General features: G+C 53.1%; 2 protein-coding genes across 5 annotated transcripts in view; one reads left to right on the top strand and one right to left on the bottom strand.

Annotated features, from left to right (window-relative positions):
- Positions 1-5250, top strand: part of FOXP3 (forkhead box P3) — a 19054-nt gene extending 13804 nt beyond the window's left edge. For all 4 annotated transcript variants that reach the window (XM_047076248.1, XM_047076247.1, XM_047076246.1 and 1 more), the window contains 8 exons: positions 24-111; positions 182-286; positions 1179-1266; positions 1455-1535; positions 2259-2409; positions 3083-3159; positions 3899-4000; positions 4210-5250. In XM_047076248.1, the coding sequence (XP_046932204.1) occupies positions 24-111; positions 182-286; positions 1179-1266; positions 1455-1535; positions 2259-2409; positions 3083-3159; positions 3899-4000; positions 4210-4359 (842 nt within the window). In that variant the 3' untranslated portion in view covers positions 4360-5250. The remainder of the gene's footprint in view (positions 1-23; positions 112-181; positions 287-1178; positions 1267-1454; positions 1536-2258; positions 2410-3082; positions 3160-3898; positions 4001-4209) is intronic.
- On the bottom strand, positions 5189-18748 carry CCDC22 (coiled-coil domain containing 22). Its single transcript, XM_047076244.1, has 17 exons — positions 18565-18748; positions 17285-17462; positions 12033-12165; positions 11161-11267; positions 10950-11016; positions 10663-10841; positions 8899-9093; positions 8294-8356; positions 8090-8209; positions 7426-7545; positions 7219-7335; positions 7010-7111; positions 6817-6924; positions 6444-6539; positions 6138-6197; positions 5984-6058; positions 5189-5547 (listed from the first exon to the last, which is right to left on the bottom strand). Exons 1-17 carry the CDS (start codon positions 18612-18614, stop codon positions 5434-5436), a joined length of 1884 nt encoding a protein of 627 aa, XP_046932200.1. The 5' UTR covers positions 18615-18748; the 3' UTR covers positions 5189-5433.

The following is an 18748-nucleotide window of genomic DNA, read 5'->3' as shown; positions in this document are numbered from 1 at the left end:
AGGTGCCCTGTCCTGACCTACAGGAATCAACGTGGCCAGCCTGGAATGGGTGTCCAGGGAGCCGGCACTGCTCTGCACCTTCCCAAGCCCCAGCACACCCCGGAAAGACAGGTCAGTGGACAAGGCTGGGAAGGACCCCTGCCCTGGCATTCCCTCCCCTGAACACCCTCTGTTCCCCCAGCACCCTTTCAACCGTGCCCCAGGGCTCCTATTCACTGCTGGCAAATGGTGTCTGCAAGTGGCCTGGATGTGAGAAGGTCTTCGAGGAGCCAGAGGATTTCCTCAAGTGAGTGACCCAGGCCCTATCCTGTCCGGGAGGGCCCCCAGTTTGTAGGAGGAGGCCTGTGGTACAGGTCTCAGCTCAGGCCTCATAGGTAGCGAAGAGGCAAAAGGCAAAGGCTGAGACTGTAGGTTCAAATCCCAGCTCTATCACTCACTGGCTGTGTGACCTTGGGCAAGTTACTTAGCTTCTCTGGGCCTTGGTTTCCTCATCTGTGTAATGGGGCATCATAATAGAGGTACATACTATTATTTACCTCCATTTTACAGATACAGAAACTGAGGCCAAAAAAAGTTAAGTGTCTTGATCAAGATCACCCAGTTCCTAAGTGACAGAGCTGTGGTTTGAACCCAGGCAGAAGGTTCCAGGCTCCAGAAACCACACTCCTAACTGCTTTGCCCTGCTACCCCTGATACCAACACACCAGCCTGATTTTATTGATCCCTAAAGTCCTAGATTCTCACAGTGGCTGTTGCTGCCTCCCTCAGCCCCATCACACACGCACATACCCCTTCTCCAACCAAACCCAACTATCAGTGGCAACTCTGCACCCTGTCTTCTTCATGACCAGGCCTTTACACAGGCTGTCCCCTCCACCTGGGGTGCCCCTCCTGCCCTCACCTACCTGGCCTGCTCTCAGTTTAGCAGCCTTCCAACATCATCTCCAGCACCCTGGCCAGGCTCAGCTGGTGAGCTCAGGCCTGGCACCAGGAGGTGCCAAGTAGCGTGTGTTGAAGGAATAGCAGGTATAAGAGGAAGACTGAGGTATAGAGAGGGGAGGGAGGCTGAGACTCCGAAGAGAGAACTCCCAGAGTGTCTGGCCCTCCTCACTTGGAATATTTGAGCCAGGAAGCCAGGTCCACCATGGTCACCCACATGGAATCTCCTCCCGACCCAGGCACTGCCAGGCGGACCATCTCCTGGATGAGAAGGGCAGGGCACAGTGTCTCCTCCAGAGGGAAGTGGTGCAGTCTTTGGAACAGCAGGTGATGTAGGGGAGGGGTGGTTGGGTGATGATGGGCAAGCCTTATGTCCACCCTGTGCCAGAAGCCAAGTTCACCCAGGATGGGGGCTGGCATAAAGGGAGGGGGTGGAGCACTCCCAGGGAACCTGAGCAAAAAGGTGTGGTGGAGAATGGCCAAGGTGAGGCCTCACTTTGTGCCCATCCTCACAGCTGGTGCTGGAGAAGGAGAAGCTAGGTGCTATGCAGGCCCACCTGGCTGGGAAGATGGCTCTGACCAAAGCTCCATCCACGGTGAGCCACGCCAGGCCCGTAGGCGGCACAGACTGCTTGGGGGGGCGGGGATGGGGACTTGTCCTTGCACCCAGGCCCCAGGACATCTGGGCCCCTGTCCCCAGCTCCAAACATTCCCAGACCTGGAAATCTGTCCCCTCCAACTACAAAGCCTCTGACCCTAAGATCCCAAAACATCATGCTCTTGAGTTTTCAAAGCAACAGCAAATAGCCAGACACTGACTGAATACAGACCCCGTGCTACTGGCAGGATTGCCTATGTAACTCGCAGGGTCCAGTGCAAGATAACAACACGGGGCTCAGATTTCAAGATGATAACCACAGAGGAGTAAACAAAGTGCAGGGATCTATGTGATTAAACAGGTCACACACCCATGAAGCAGGCCCCGGGTGCCAGGCACCGTTTCTGAGAACGTAGCTAGAGCATATTGATTTAATCCTCAATAGGTATTACCATCATCCCTAAGGTCACAGTTGGGGAGAAGAGAAGCCTGATTCAACCCCAGCTCGAGGCCCCAGCTTTGGTGTTCTACACACACACACACACACACACACACACACGGGTCCACACGCACACTCTAATAAATACAGCACACACTGCTTCATGGGATTCCACACCAGACGAATTGAGAAGAGAGCTCCCTTGCTTTTAAAAAACACTTATTTAAAATTCAAGTGGAAAGTTTAAGGCTCTGAATCACCAGCCTCTCCCTCCTCCTGCAGGCGTCATCCGACAAGGGCTCCTGCTGCATCGTGGCCACTGGCACCCCAGCCGCCACTGGCCCAGCCTGGCCCAGCCCCCAGGAGGCCCCTGACGGCCTGTTTGCTGTGCGGAGGCACCTCTGGGGCAGCCATGGAAATAGCACATTCCCAGGCAAGGATGTCCCATGCCATACTTGGTGCCCCTTGAACCCCTAATGCCCCTGACTGGCACTGGGTGGGAGACAGGAGCCCCAATAGTGCTCTTCCCCAGCACTGCCACCCAGCCTTTGGGAAAACACAACTGCTTACAAAAGCTGTCTCTCAGCATTTCCAAGGCCTGCAAGCCCCCCACTATGGTTTCTAATTTCTAGCCCCATCTCTCCTGGGGACTGGGAGAGAAGCCCTCATTCTGGGCTTCAGCTACTCCATTTGGTCATCAGAAGGGAGGGAACTAGCTAAGCAACTCCCAGGGACTCTCCTTTTCCCTTCTCCCAAGCTCACGAATCCCCTACTACCCACAAGGTCCGGGGCCAGGAGCTTATCAGGGATCAGGGCCCTTGAGTGTCATCCTGGCTCTGCCACGTGGCCAGTTACATCCCTTTGTGTGCATACTCCACTTCCTTTAAACTTTGGAAACAATAAGGCCCATTGAGGTGGGAGTGGTACAAACAGTAAATGATACATTTGATGTCCGGTGCTCAGCACAAGAACTGTGATGGTGAAGCCTGGTGCTGTTAGCAAGGGATTTTAGGATTTTAGCTGCGTAGACTCTGCTTGTAGACTGGAGGATGGGAGAGGGGGCGAGGAGCCCCGGAATGGGACCTGACTCTCCCCCATTCCTACAGAGTTCTTCCACAACATGGATTACTTCAAGTTCCATGACATGCGGCCACCCTTCACCTACGCCACCCTCATCCGCTGGGTAAGCAGGCAGCACAGACCATGGAGAAGGAAAAGAAACGGGGTGAGGACAAGCCTCCCACAGTCCCAGCCTTCCTCTTGAGTGCCCCCAGTACAGGCTCCTGCACGAACAAACCCATGTCTCAGATGCGACCCCCACGCTGGCTTCACCCCAGACCTGCCCCGAGCCCAAACCTAACCACTACCCAGGCCAGATTCAGGCCCTTGACCCAACCCTTCCCTTATGCCCATCTCAACCCCATACTTAACCCCCTCCTGGACCTGTAAAATAGCCCCCAAACCAACCTGATCTTTGCCCCTGGCCCTAAACCCACCCCAGATATTATCCTAACTCCTTCCCTAGTCCTCACATATCCCAATGTGCCCACATATCCCCCAGCTGGACCCTGCCTCTAACCACTTCCTTGTGACACCTGTCTGACCCTTGTCCTCACCCCATCCCAACCCCTTCATCTGAATCTCCCTAATGCCTTCCCAGAACTTTCATCAGGGCCTGCCTAGACCTTCATCCTAGGCCCACACCTAATCCCTACACAACATCACACATTCCCCTACCTATCCCTAGCCCCATCCTGACATCCTGACCCAGAACCTCACTGCAGCCATCATCTCTGACCCTTAAACCCATTCCTAAATCCAAACAAATCAAGCTCCCACAGTTCTACCCATGTCAGACACTGCCACCCTCAGCCCAACTATGAGGGAGTGGCCCCCTTACCCCCACACCCCCTTACCCCCAGGCCATCCTGGAGGCTCCCGAGAAGCAGCGGACCCTCAACGAGATCTACCACTGGTTCACACGCATGTTTGCCTTCTTCAGAAACCACCCCGCCACCTGGAAGGTGAGCTCCTTTGGGGTGGCAGTGGCTGGGAGGGCCTCAAATGCCACCGTGGTGCTGCACCAAGTTCAGGAGTGGGAGGACCTGAGGCTGGGCTTGCAGGCATGCTGGAAAGGGGCAGGAGGCCGGTTTTTGGTGAGTAGTGCTGACCTTGGAGGATGGTTGCCTACCCATCTCCCCTGCCCCTGGCCTGGCCGGCCTTCCTTCCACAGAATGCCATCCGCCACAACCTGAGCCTACACAAATGCTTTGTGCGGGTGGAGAGTGAGAAGGGGGCCGTGTGGACCGTGGATGAATTCGAGTTCCGCAAGAAGAGGAGCCAGAGGCCCAGCAGGTGTTCCAACCCCACACCTGGCCCCTAATCTCAAGACCAAGGAAAGGAGGAAGGAAGGACAGGGGCCGAAACGGGGGACGGGGTGGGGGTGGTGGAAGTGGCCTGGGGCAGGGGTGGCAGGCCCCAGATGTGCCCACAGGGACCAAGAAGTGAGGGGTGCGCAGTCTTGCCTGCCAGGGACCCTGATCCTCAGCTGACTACCCTCCTAGATCATATGCTCTGCACCAAGGCTGCTCACAGAGGCCTGGCTTCCTACAAGCTCTTTAGCCAAACCGAGCCTTTGCAACCAACCACACATATGGCCTGCCTCAGTCACTCTCCCAGATGACCCTGGGGGCTCAAAAAGACACACAGGCAGTCACAGTCCTGTCCCTCGGATGCAATACAAGTACCAAAACACAAAGAGCCTGCCACAGCACACCCAGGCAACCTCAAATCTGCAATCACGCAGACGATCGCACCTGAGCACAGTTCTGTCAGCCCACATACCCCAAAGCACACACCCACAACCATCCTCCAGGCCCACAGGTACAGGGCCACACGGGGTGTCCCCAAGCAGCCTTGGTAGCTTCAGGATCTCAGGACCCAAAGAACCACACAGACACATACCAGTCACACACATCCTCCGGCAGCTCCCAACAAATCCTCTTGGTCACACAGCCCATCAGAACACACCTGTGCTCTCACGTGTGCGCACACCCACACAGCGCCACAGTGGATTTCCTGAGTCCCACATGGGCTTTCACAGCCACACACACACTGAATCACCAAATATACCCCATGCCTCTCCTGTCACCCACCCCACCTCCCCCGTTCTGTGCCTTACGTCCCCATCCATGCCTCAGCTTAGACTGCAGTCAGAGCCCCTCATTTATTCAGGATCCAAGGCCCTAACCCCAATAAACTGTAGCCAAATTCCCACACTCTGGATGATCACCCCAGATAAGGGTTGGGGTCAGGTGGGCAGGGGTCTGGAGCTAAGGCCATAGCAGGAGGAATTGCACAGCCAACAGAGGGAATGGCTAGGGCAAGCGCTTGGCCATGGCCCCCAACATCCCAAATCCCTGCCTAAGGCCAGGAGGAGACCTATGCTGGGGGCTCCTCAGGCCTCACGGACCCGCCCCAGGAGGCCAGCGTTCTCCTGGCGAAGGGCTCGGTAGTCCTCGCGGATCTTCTCCAGGTTGCTGAGGGTCTTCTTTCCCATCTCCGTCTCGATCTAAGGCAACGCGAATCACATCCCTTCAGTGGGCCGGGCCCCCTTTCCAGCTCCTGTTTGCCACCCTGCCTCCATGGAGGCCACTCAAGGCCCCTCCCGTGCTCCCCCCACCCTCCTCCAACAATAGCCTGCTGTGTCCCACCGACAGGCCTCTGCACGTGTCATCTGTTCACCTAAAGCATCATTTGCTATATGGCAGGATTAGCCACCGCACACTCAAGCTGAAGCCCTGGGAGGCAGGTGTGAAGACCTCTGGGGTGGAAACTGGGGCTCAGAGAAGGCCACTGGCCTATGCCAGCTTACACACACACAGCTACTAAGGGGCATGGCTGAGAGTCCAGCCACAGGCTGTGTCTGGTCCCACAGCCTCTCGTGATGTTAACCAAGCTGCTGTCCACTGGCCTGTCTTGGTTTCCCCTCCTACCCCAAGCCTCACCTGCTCCTCAAGGTCTCGAACCTCCCGCATGATTGTGCCTGTGTCCTCGATGGTCTGGATGAGCTGGCTGCAGTTCTGGGGATGGCAGGAGCAGAAGGCTTGCACCCCAACCATGCCCCACCCCAGGCAGCCCCAGGCATGCTTCTCCACTCACCTCATGCAAAGCAGCTAGATACTTGTATGCCTTCCGAACAGCATCATCCTTCTTGGCATCCTGACCGGACAGAAGGGATCAGTGGGCCTCCCCCACGCTCCCCACATCTACCACCTCCAGGACCCCACAAGGCCACCCTCTCCCACTCCCCTGACTTCATCCTCCATGGCACACAGCCAGGCCCAAGCAGCAGTGTACCTACAAGGCTCACACAGGGCCTAGGCCCAAGCCAACCTATGAGCAGACAGGCAGGCAGTAGCCTAGCACCGCCCCCCACCCCTCCACCTGGCCCAGCCTGTCCCACACCTTGAAAACAAGCTCATCAGTCACTGCAAATGTCCGGTCCAGCTTCCCAGACAAGGAGTTGATTTCCTTCTGAAGTTCCTTTGTGTCCGATAAGATCTGGTGGAGAACAGTGTAGCCAATAAGCCCATGTCTGGCACAGACTAGCCGGCCAGCTGAGGGCATTTGTGAGCATGCTCTCACATCCAGACAGGGTGTGAGTCACTGCATCGGGTGTGGCTGGAGTGGACTGGGTAGGACCGCTCTGTGTTGGGGTATGGCTACACAGCTCTGCCTTTCGGAGGGAGTGGGGTGTCCATGTGGCCATGCTACACACATCTGCCCCTTGGGCGTGCCTGCCCGTGTGCCCCAACCTTCCACAGCCATGATGGTGCACCTTAGTGATCTCTTCCTTCTGCTTTCGGATGTTGCCCACAATCTCCAAGATGCGCTGGGTATAGGCCAGCCGGGACACGTCTCGAGGCAGGGTCTCCAGCTCTGATACCTGGGTGGGGACACAGCAGACATTCCCCTGGGACCCCCACCCCCACCCACTCCGAACCACCCAGGGCTCCCCATGCAGGCCTTACCAGCTGCTTATAGACCTCCTCCTTCCTGCGGGCCTCTTCGGCAGCTGCCCGTACACTCTGGTGCAGCTCCTGGATCTCTGCCAGCCGCCGAGAAGATTCCAGCTGCCAGGACCCCATGGGCAGAGGGACAGTGAGCAGAGCACAGGGATGGCCCCCTAGGGAGGGACTGAACCTGCCCCCCACATACAGCCCAGGACCCCACAACCTACCTCTCTGCAGTCCTGGAGCTTTCGGAGGTGGCGGTACTCAGCCAGGAGAGGGACCCGGTGCTTTTCCCACTGACCCGCCAAGTGGATCACCCGCTGGGCACTACTCTCTACCACGAGCTAGGTGGGGGTGGTGGTAGGGGATACCCGTCACACAGGCTGGACCCTTCCGACTCCAACTCTCCCACCCAGCCATGGCACCAGCCCCACCTGCAGCTTGGCGAGGTTGGCAGCACCGTCAGGCAGCAGCTCCACAGCCCGGCTCTTCAAGCGCAGGGCCTGCTCACGCTCCGCTGTGCTCAGCTCGCTCTGCCGACACTCGGTCTCCACCTGGCACCCGTGACCCCCACTGCCGTCATTGCAGGAGCCCAGCCACACACCACATCCCCCACTGAGCCTGGAAAGCCCTAGCCTAGCCTGAGCCCCCACAGATGACAACACATCCCTCTACCCTCTATTGGCCCCCTGGCCCGTCCTGATTGCCACAGAAACCTACAAGCGGTGAGAGACACCCATAGTCCCCTCTGACCCCTCGACGTCCACAATGACCCCCAGGAACCCTGACAAGGCCCACCAGCCCCTGCCCACACAGATCCGTCATGCCCACACAGATGCCCACAGATGCTTGCACCCCTCCTGATTCTCATAGACACACACATGGCCTGACTGATGCCCACAGGTGACCCAACCCCATAGGTCCAACCCCCCGACCCTACATCCCTCTCTCACCCCCACTGGTTTTCCTGAATCATCAAGAGCCCACAGGTCCCCAAGATCGCCTGTGAACCCTTCTAACATCTGCAGACCCCTACAGACTCCTCTCAGCCCCTTCAAGTCCCTCTAGGCCCCACTGTGACCCACCCCCACCTCCCACCTGCACGAGGCTGATTCCCAGGGTCTTCATGTTGGCTTCAACCTCTTCAATGTTATGCTTCACTCCCTCCAGTTGTTCCCGAAGAGACTCCAGCTCCTGCTCTTGAGCTGCCCGTGTGTCCTGGGAGGCACAGGCCAATTGGATGGGGGTGTCGGGCCCAGCAGGCAGGCAAGGGCCCAGAACCCCCGCCACTGCTCCGCTTACCTGTTCAGGCCGCTGGGAGGTGGTCGGCACATCAGACACCTGGGCTGCCTGGGCCTCAGGCTCCTGGGGGAGTGAGAAGGGAGTATCCTGACTGTTGAGGAAAGGCCCTGCCCCTCCCAACCCAGCCTTAGCACCCCCTCCAAGTGCCCTCCCTGCACCATCCTCATGTCCACTCAACCACTGACAGCTGTCAGACTGAGTGTATAAGAACCCAGGCACTCTCTGAGACCACAGGCTGGAAGCATTTGCTCATAAAGAAACCTCCCTGACCCTGACAGCTCCCACCCACCTGCCCATGAGAAGGATCAGCACCCTTCTGGGTAAAGGACAGAAGATATCTCCAGAGGAGACTGTCTGGGGGAAGCTGGGGTTTGCACAAAGAGCACTCCAACACCCTTACATGGTCTCCTGCCCTCCACCCTCTCTCCACTGAAGCCCCTGAGAACCCAGGGGACCCCTCTGGGTATCCACCCCAGTGCGGAGAGGGCATGCCCAGTGGGAACACAGAAACCTGTGTGGACAAAGTGTGCTGTCTGTACACAGAGCAACCCTGTGAGCCTGCCTCGGCCCCGTCAGCACGCCGGTGTCCATTGAGACACACTCACGGGATGGAAGGTGAACTTCTCTGAGTGTGTGAAGCGGGAGCCCTTGGAAGCACCAGTCCTGGCTCCAGCACCCCAGGCCTGCAGCAGCTCCCCCAGGTCTCGGGCTTGTGGAGGGGCCCCTGGCCGGCCCCAGGTGTGGCGCAGATGCTCAGCCAGGTGCTTCTGTAGCCGCTGCCGCTGAGCCCGTGTGTCCTCCTGGAAACAGATGGCAGGGCAGACAGGAGGGCGTAGAGGCCCATTAGGCACCCAAGGCCCTGTCTCCTCCAGGGAGCTGCCTGACAAAGTGCTACCAACCAGTCATGGCCACCCAGTAGCCTCTCCCACCAAGGGGGCCCAGTCCCCCTCTCCTGACCCACCGGTCTGGGAGCTCCCCAAGGACAGGGTCTTCTCCTCACAGCCACACTTCTCTCCACACCAGAAGAGCAAATCAGTAGCTCCCAAATAAGAGAGGAACATTAAAGGCTATGTGGGGACAGAGCAGAGACAGAGAGCCAGAGGTGCTGGGCAGAGAAGCAGGTAGACGCAGAGTGGAATGGGGTGGGGGACAGAGGTAGTTTTGAGACAACTGAGGAAATCTGACTACAAACTCAGTGACAGTATTAAAAGATCATTGTTAATGTTACTCAGTGTGAAAAAGACCCAGTGGTTACTTTAAAAAGTGAATGCCCTTATGAGTTAAGAGATGTATACTGCAGTATTTAGAGTTGAAATGGCATGAATACTGGGATTTGCTTTAAAATAATACTGAAAGGGGGCACCTGGGTGGCTCAGTCAGTTAAGCAACTGACTCTTGATATCAGCTCAGATCGTGATCTCCTGGTCATGAGATCGAGCCCTGTGTCGGGCTCTGCACTGAGTGTGGAGCCTGCTTGGGATATATTCTCTCTCTCTCTCTCTCTCTCTCTCTCTCTCTCTCTCTCTCTCTCTCTGCCCTGCACCCATGCTCTCACTCACTCTCTCAAAATAAATAAATATTTTCTTAAAATAAAATAATAGTGAAAAAAAATCGGGGGAGAACAGATGAAGAAAGATTGGTGAGACGCTTATAATTGAAGGTGGATTACAGCTCCATAAGATTCATTAGAATATTCTATTTCTGTGTTCGAAAATCTCTGTAAGTTTCAAAAAGATGGACAGAAGTAAAGATGGAACAAGTGGCAGTGGGGGAGGCAGGGGGCAAACAGAACAGACAGTTACAGAGGTGAACAGATGGGAAGGGGAGAGACGCAGTACAGACATGAGGAGACAGACAGAAGGGTGGGAAGGAGGGGTGGCAAAGCCACCGAACAAGAAAGACAGTGACCAGAAAAGACAGTGCAGAGATCTAGGGACAGAAAAAAATGAGTATTGGTGACAGTGGCAGAGACAGAGAAAGAATGAGACACTCAGGGGTGGGAAAAAGGTAGTAGAAACAGGAAGGAAGGGGGCAAGTCCTGACCATTCTGGTTGTTGGGAGCCTACACGTGGTTCAGTCAAGCACTAGCCTGAGCTGGGGGGGCGGGGGGTACTATCAGCTCCTGTATCTCAGAATTGGAAACCAAGGCTCTGGGGAGGGATACTGACTTGTCCGAGGCCCACAGTCTTTCTGGCTCCAGTGTTCTCTCAGGGGAGGAGCCAGGGAGGTGCATGCATGCAGAGGGGGGATGATGAAGGACAAAGTGGGGAAAGGAGGGGGCAGAGGACCAAGGGAAGCTGAGACGGGAGCAGCAGGAAGCAGCCATGAGCAGGAGCCGTAGCAGTGGGGAGCCAAGCATCGGGCAGTACCTGGGTGGGATGGCGTGGTGCCCGGTGGACCCAGTCCTCATCCCCAGGGTGGTCCCGGCCCATGTGCTGGCAGAGCTGGATGGCATGGCATTCGAGGAGTGAGGCCACCCTCCCAGTGGGCTGGGGCACCTGGGTGGGGGCTGGTAGCAGCAGAGGACTCGCCTGGAACTCCCGGGACTCTGGAGGCAGGAACATAGTCAGCTAGCCCTCCTGCCTGGCCACCTGGCCATAGGGTCAGGCCCACCTCTACCCTTCTCTCCAGCCCCTCTCTGCAGCTTCACACTTACCTCCTCTGGAACTCAACTCAGACATGGCCAGCCTGGTAGTGTGAAAAGGCTTCTGGGAGGCAGAGCCCTGGTGGGAGAGCAGAATCAGAGCCTCCATGATGAACTGTGATAGGGGCACTGGTGGGAGGGGGGGTCAAAAACCTGAGCCCCCTGGGGTGGGGGGGCAAGCTAGGGATGAGCAACATCGATATGAGTTGGGGGGGGATCCCACCTGGAGGTGCTGTAGCTTGGGAGTGCGAAGGAGGGGAGGGACCCAGGGCAGGGCCAGCTGGTCCCGGATTTGGCTCCCGATGGCCCGGAGAAGGATAGCTGAGTCACCTATGAAGAGTGGGGAAGGAGTATCAATCAGGTGACAGTGCCACAGCTCCAAAAATGCATATGCCAGGAAAGCAGCCGTGGCTCCCTGATCCCGTCCCAGAGATGCAGATCTGTCTAGCTGTGGTTCTCACACTTGGCCATTCAACACTTACTGAGCACCTACCATGGACCAGTCACTGTTCTAGACTCTTGGGATCCTTCAGTGAACAAGCTGATAAACATCCCTGCCCTCATGGAACCAGCATGCTGGTAGAGGAGAACATGACAAAGGTCAGGAGTACGATACAGAAAACTGTCGGATGGTGATCCAAGAGGAGGGTAAAGACTGCAGAGAGGAGCATGTCATTTTAAACAAGGCAGTCTGAGGAGGGCCTCCCCAAGGGGACATGTGAACAAAACCTCTAAAAGGTAAGGGGGTGAACCAGGAGGATATCCAGGGGAAGAATAATCTGGCAAATACAAAGGCCCTGATGCCTGGAGTGGCTGAGAAGCACCAAGGAGGCCCATGTGGTTGGCAGGGGGGGGGGCAAGGAGGGGGTGAGGCAGAGAGGACCCTCCCAGAACAAACTCCCCACCTGGGGCAGCCCAAGCCCAGACCCCCTTCCCCCTGCACCGCCTCCCCTCCCCCAGCCCCAATCTTCCTCTCCTACCCAGCTCTCCCAAAGACACATCCCACACACACCCCCAACCTTTTTACCACCTCCACCTCTCTCGGCCCCTCTGCCACACTCTTCTTCACCCCACCACGCCCTGGGCACCCCATACCTGCAGGCTGATCTGCATCCTCAGAGGCATCGGAGGGCAGACGCTCAGCCAAGAAGAGAAGTAGATCCCGGAGATCAGGCTCACTGGGGTAGAGGAAGTTCTGATAGCCAAGCTCCAGCGGATAGCCCAGGTCCTGGGGGTTGGGGAGGTAGCCTCTATTAGGCAGCCAGAATCCTCCTGCCCTGGGAGCCCTGGGCCTAGACCACAAACGCTCCCACTCTCTCACCAACCACTACTCTCTGAACTTCCCCTTGGCTCCCCAAGGCTTCCAGACCTCTGGGGGAAGCCACAGAGTGATTATAGTCAATGCTACAGAGAGCAAGAAATAAGATTAAAGCTCTGGCCTAACTATGAGCCAAAATCCAGAGGCCATAAAAGAGAAGATGAATATTTCTGAATACATGAAGAGAAACAAAAGTTTTTAATGTTTATTTATTTGTTTTTGAGAGAGAAAGAGAAAGAGAGAGAGAGAGAGGGAAGGAAAGAGAGAGAACAAGAGCAGGGGAGGCGAAGAGAGAGAGAGGGTGAAAGAAAATCCCAAGAAGGCTCCTTGCTGCCAGTGCAGAGCCTGATGAGGAGCTTGAACTCATGAATCACAAGTTCATGACCTGAGCTGAAATCAAGAGTCAGACATTTAACCAACTGAACCACCTCGTGTCCGAAACAAAAATTTTAAAGAATATAATTACAAAGTCAAACAGTGATGACAAGATGGAAAAAAAATATTTGGAGTTCCTATCACACACAAAGAATAAATCGACCTAGTATATTAAGAGTAAACAAGCAGGGGCCTGGGTGGTTCAGTGGGTTGAGCATCTGACTCTTGGTTTTGGCTCAGGTCATGATCCCCAGGTCATGGCATCGAGCCCCACATCGGGCTCTGCTTGGGATTCTCCCTCCCTTTCCCTCTGCCCCTCTCCCTGACTCACGCTTTCTCTCTATACATAAATCTCAAAAAAAGAAAACAAAAACCTGAAGCAATAAAAGACTGGTAATACAAGAGAAAAGTTGGCAAAAGATAGGAACAGGCAGTTCACAGAAAAAGAAATGAAAATGGCCCTTAAACATAGGCAAATATATCCAACCTTGCTTATAAGAAAGACACAAACTGAAAGCACATTGAGAGATCTCACACAAGCATCACCGACCCGGGACCACCTGATGTTCTCTTCTCCAGGTGCACGCTGGGAGGGAGCCCCCATTGCTCTGGCAGTGTTCCTGCCCAAAACCTGCATCTAATCATCAGAAAACACTCTGACCAACTCAAATCATAGGGCATTCCATCCAAAAGCTGGCTTAGACTCTTCAGAAACATTCCTCATCACAAAAGAAACAAAGAAACAAAAACAAGGGAGGACTGTAGGATGTGTCTGATTAGAGACGCAACAGTGAAATAAAATATGTGATCCTCGATTAGATTCTACAGGTTAAAAAAAAAAACGCTACAAAGGATATTTTTGGGGACAACGGGGGATATTTGGCCACGCACTAGGTATTAGATACTGGTATTCTAATATATACTGTCAATACTAATATATACTATCAATATTACATTTCACAGGTGTGATCACAACATTGTGGTTATGCTGGCAAATATCCTTCTACTTAGGAGAGGCATGCTGAAAATTTTAGTGTCATGCTGTCTTCCACTTTCAAATGGCTCAGCAAAAAAAAGTGTGTGTGTGTGTGTGTGTGTGTGTGTGTGTGTGTGTGCGCGCGCGCATCTATATACAGAGACAAGAATGGAGCAAAATGTTAACACTATAGGAAACTAGGAGAAAGGTATACAAGGGTTATACAGGGGTTATCATTCCACTTTTGTTTTTCTTTAAATTTGAAAGTTTGTCAAAGTACAAAGCTAAGGAGAAAAACTATACTGAGATGCCATTCCTCACCTACTGAACAGGCAAAAATCAGTGGACAAGGCTGTGGAGAAACAGGTGCTCTCTCCTACACTGCTGTTGGGAAGACCAAAATTAAACAAAGCCCAGGGAGGGTAATTTGGCAAAGTCTAACAAAACAACACACTTGATTAATTTACAACGTAGCGCCAGTAACTCATAGAGACTTTCCTCAACACAACAGCCAAACTAACGAAAAAGCTGCTAAAGAAGAAATAAAAAGGGGCAGAGACCTGGAAAGTGAAGGGCTCTGAAAAAAAAACTTCACGTGGTTCAAAGATGACCTCAAGTCGACCCTCCTGACAGTTATAAGAGGGCCTTTTCTCCCCAGCTTCAAACCAGGAAGCAGGCTTTTGGTTTTGCTTTTTCCCTTCCAGACTCTGCAGAGTACATAGATGTGCTCTCTGGAGAAAAACCACCAGGAAACAGAGAATATGAAATGCCACGAAAAGGAAGGACAGGCTGTCTAATCATGTTAAATAAAATGCTCCGAGTGGATCACTTTCTGATACAGGTGTTTTAGACTATTTCAAAGAAATATGCTCTCGACTTGCTTCATGGTTTGTTATGTACCTAAGACAGTTATTAAGTTAGGTGGAAAGGACTTTTAGTATGAGTCATGAACCATTGCTTATAACCAGAAACTGGGCAATTAAAATCTCTTTAATACGAAAAGAAAGAAAGAAATGAAAAAGAAAGGGGAAAGAAGTATATTCACATTTGCTTATATCTGCATTAAAAAAAAAAAGAAGAACCAGAAAGACACACAAGAAACCAACAAAGTAACTCCCTTATAGCAGACAGGCAGGGTAATGGGGTAAACAGTCTGGAATGGGAGCCTCAGCCAGGTATCATGTTCCTTCTGTCATACCTTGGAGATCCCTTTTACCCCTTCAATAGCTAACCACCTTTTACTTGGTTAACACTTCTTTAAAAAAAATTTTTTAACGTTTATTTATTTTTGAGAGACAGAGAGAGACAGAGAATGAGCAGGGGAGGGGCAGAGGGAGACACAGAATCCAAAGCAGGCTTCAGGCTCTAAGAGTCAGCACACAGCCTGACACAGGGCTCAAACCCACAAACCGTGAGATCATGACTCCAGCTGAAGTCGGACACTTAACCAACTGAGCCACCCAGGCGCCCCTTGGTTAACAATTCTTTTTTTTTTTTTTTAATTTTTTTTTTCAACGTTTATTTATTTTTGGGACAGAGAGAGACAGAGCATGAACGGGGGAGGGGCAGAGAGAGAGGGAGACACAGAATCGGAAACAGACTCCAGGCTCTGAGCCATCAGCCCAGAGCCCGACGCGGGGCTCGAACTCCCGGACCGCGAGATCGTGACCTGGCTGAAGTCGGACGCTTAACCGACTGCGCCACCCAGGCGCCCCAACAATTCTTTATATCAAAATTTCCCTGTTCCAACTACTGCTGGGGTTTCTATCTCCAGACTGGACCCTGTCTAATAAAATGACCTACTCAAAACAATAATTTTTTAGAAATTTTTATTTTTATTTTAGAAATAATTTTCCAGGCTTTGGTATAAAAAGATCAGAGTTAAAATCCATCCACTGCTACTTACTGGCTATAAAGCCTTGGGCCAGTTATTTAACCACTTGGAAACTCAAGTTTCCTAGCTGTAAAATGGGGCTGATAGTACTTTCCCTATGTGTCTGCCTTAAGAGATCAAAGGCCCCATCGGGGTTCTGGGTGAGGACTGAGACACCGGCCCAGAAAGCCTTTTTCTCTGCCAGAGTTGCTGTTGGTCTGGAGCTGCATGGGCTCTGAAAGCAGACTTCCTGGATCCAAATCCAAGTTTTGCCTCTTCCCAACCTTGTGACCTCAGGCAAATCACTTAATTTCTTGGTGCTTTGCTTTCCTCATCTGAAAAAAGGGATACAAATGGTATCTACTTCTGAAAGTTGTCGCAAGAATTAAGTAAGTTAACATCATGTCACCACAGTGCCCAACACAGGGCATACACTCAGAAAACATCGTTATTACCTGCATGTGTGTGTATTAGGTCACAACATAAGGTCACAGTCAAAAGAGTGTGAAAACCACTGGCTTTTAAGCTACCTTACTTTGGGTTCTTTCCGACACCTGCAATCAAAGAGTTGTGACTGATATAGAAACTCATTCCAGGAGTCAGGTGTGTGAAGTGATAGACACCAAACTATGGAGGTGGCTGAGTGGCAGAAAGTGGTTCCAGGCATGGGGCACACGAAGAGGCAGACAGCCGAACATGGAAGCATTCAGCTGGGTTAGAAGAGACCTTTTCTGCCTACTGCAGGCAAACGGAGGTTCTGGGGCCAATCGAGGGTCCCTCTTGGCCACACTCTCTGCCCCACGCTAGAGAGAGTGTAAGCGCAGGTAAGCCAACACCAGATCCAGTGAGAGGCCACACAAACAGAAGAGAGGAACAGAGAAACGGGGGAAGCCAGATCCCCAACTCCTCCTCAACATCACTGTGTACTGTCCTTGGTCTAAGAGAACAGAACTTCTCCCTTAAAAAGTGTCATCCTCGAGAAAACAGCTCCAGGCCAGGGGATAGATTGCCAGGCTCAAGAGGGCACCAAGGGCCCCAGAGAGAAGAACCTGAGAACCCCCAAGAGCAAAGTGAACCTGAGATCTAAGGGAAGGGCAGAGCCCCACAGCCTACTGTTAAGAGATAGACACTACGTAAGCAAGGTACAAACTCAAGAAACTTGACCACCCTGTCCCCAGAGGCTAAATGGAAATTTTCACCCTACCACCATATACTAGGTCTGTTTGGCCATGTTTACATTCATTAAAAGCCATAGGTTGCTGGGATGCAAGCAGCCAGATCGGGTCTATCTAAGAAGAGTAAAACCACTTGCACAAAGCTTATTATATCCAGCTTTTTACATATCAGCTCATTTTTAATGCTCATAGCAACCCTATGTGGTGGGTACAATTCTTACGTCCATTTTGCAAGTGAGGAAACTGAAGCCCAAAGATATTAAGAGACTAACCCAAAGTCGCAGAGCCAGCAAGCTAGGAGAAATGACATTACTCAGAGCCTCTTGGTGCTAAGCATCACAAACTAGATCAACTCATTTAATGCCCATAAGGACTCTACTTTTATCATCTCAGTTTCACAAATAAGGAAACTGAAGCCCAGAAGGGTTACGGTAAAACAGTTCACAAGCGGTATAGTGAGGGTCTGAGCAACTTGGACGGTTTGACCATAGACCCAACATCCTTAACCACTAATGAACACTAAGCCACCAGGGGAGGTGTCAGAGAGGAAAGGCAAGAGTTTCAAAGGAACTTAGTAACTTTGTGAAGGAGGAAGGAAGAGGCTGTGTGTATTGGGAGGAGGGCACTCACCATGCAGGCCTGAGCCAGGCTCATGGCCAGGCGGAACCGGGCGGACATGGCCAGAGGCAGCAGGGGACTGAGGCCAGAGCCCACAGCAGGATTGATCACACGCAGACAACGGACCACAGCTTCTACAACCAACTCAGTGGTGAAGGCTCGCAGGGTCTGCACATCTGGAGGAACTGCCCTGAAAAAGAAGGGAGCAGGCTCGGTGTAGGAAGTAGCCAGGAAACGGGGATCATGCTGGGCCCTGCTGCCTTCTGGAAGCATTAGTATCAGGTGGGAGTAGGGAGGATGGCCATATTTCAAACAGGTCCTAGGTGTTGGTGACTGCGACTTCCATTTGGAAAACTAAGAACTGAGGAAGTCCTTAGGTCCTAATGGTGGACGGAAGGGATCTGAATTCAAAAAAATCTCAAATTTCCTTATGATTAAAAGTCTTAAATTTCTGGGGTCTGGGAAGGGCAAGGGACCCAGGCGGCATGCTCTCTGGGTTTCTGGATTCCCAGGTATCATGTTCCCTGCATGTCAGGGGCCCCTAGATATTGAGCTCCTGGAGTTTTGAGACTAGATATTGGGAGGCCCGGGTTTTCAGGACTTCCAAACGTCAGGGTCCCTAGATGTCAAGATCCCTGGATAATAAGACCTTCTAGTTTCAAGCAATCCAGACATAAGGCTCCCTAGATATTGGCACCCTGGGGTTTTAGGGGCCTCGAATACAGAAGTCCTTGTGCGTCAGGGTCACTAAGTGTTGAGATCGCCAGATTTTAGGATCTGGGGATTTAAAAAGCCCAGGTGTTGGGGAACAGGGTTTGAAGGTTCCCAAGTATCCAGGCCCAGGGTTTTTGAGTGTCAGGGTCCTGGGTGTTTAAATTCCCTGGTACTCAAAATACAGATGGCTTAGATTTTCCCAGTATCAGGGTCCCAAGGTATTGATGTCAAGATCCACAGATTTCAGGGTACTGGGTCTTGAGGTTCCAAGGTTTTAAGGTCTCGAGATGTCTGGATCCTGGAGTTTAGTGTTTACCAAGTGTCGGGGTCAAAGGGTTTGGGAAGCCCCTGATGTCACAGTGCCTGCGTGTGTGTCGTGTGTGTGTGTGTGTGTGCGCGCGCGCGCCCACGCGCGCGCACGTATGTGTCTGTGAAAGGGACCAGGGGTGTCTTAGGGTCCTGGAAGTTGGAACCCTGGATATCAACGTCCAGGGTTTTAAGGTTCCCGGGTGACTGGGTACAGAGTTTTGTAGCCCCGGATGTGGGTATTTAGGGGTGGGCGGGGGCTGTGTCCTTACGTGCCGGCCTGGCGAAGGGAATGGATGAGGATTCGGTCCGCCTCCTCCATGATGGAGCCGTGTTCGAGTCTGAGGCCGGGTCCAGGGCCGGGTCCGAGCAAGAGAGGCGCGGCTGTAGAAACCCCGCTCGGCACTCGCGGTCCAAGGAGTGTCACAGGCTGCGCGGGGACAGACGGGAAGTGTA

The sequence above is a fragment of the Lynx rufus genome, unplaced genomic scaffold (assembly GCF_022079265.1).
Source record: "Lynx rufus isolate CCGP_SWC_20201006 ecotype Redwood Valley unplaced genomic scaffold, mLynRuf1.p SCAF_14, whole genome shotgun sequence".
NCBI classification, from domain to species: domain Eukaryota; kingdom Metazoa; phylum Chordata; class Mammalia; order Carnivora; family Felidae; genus Lynx; species Lynx rufus.
The sequence above is the reverse complement of the archived record's forward strand: the minus strand, read 5'-3'. Positions and strand labels throughout refer to the sequence as shown.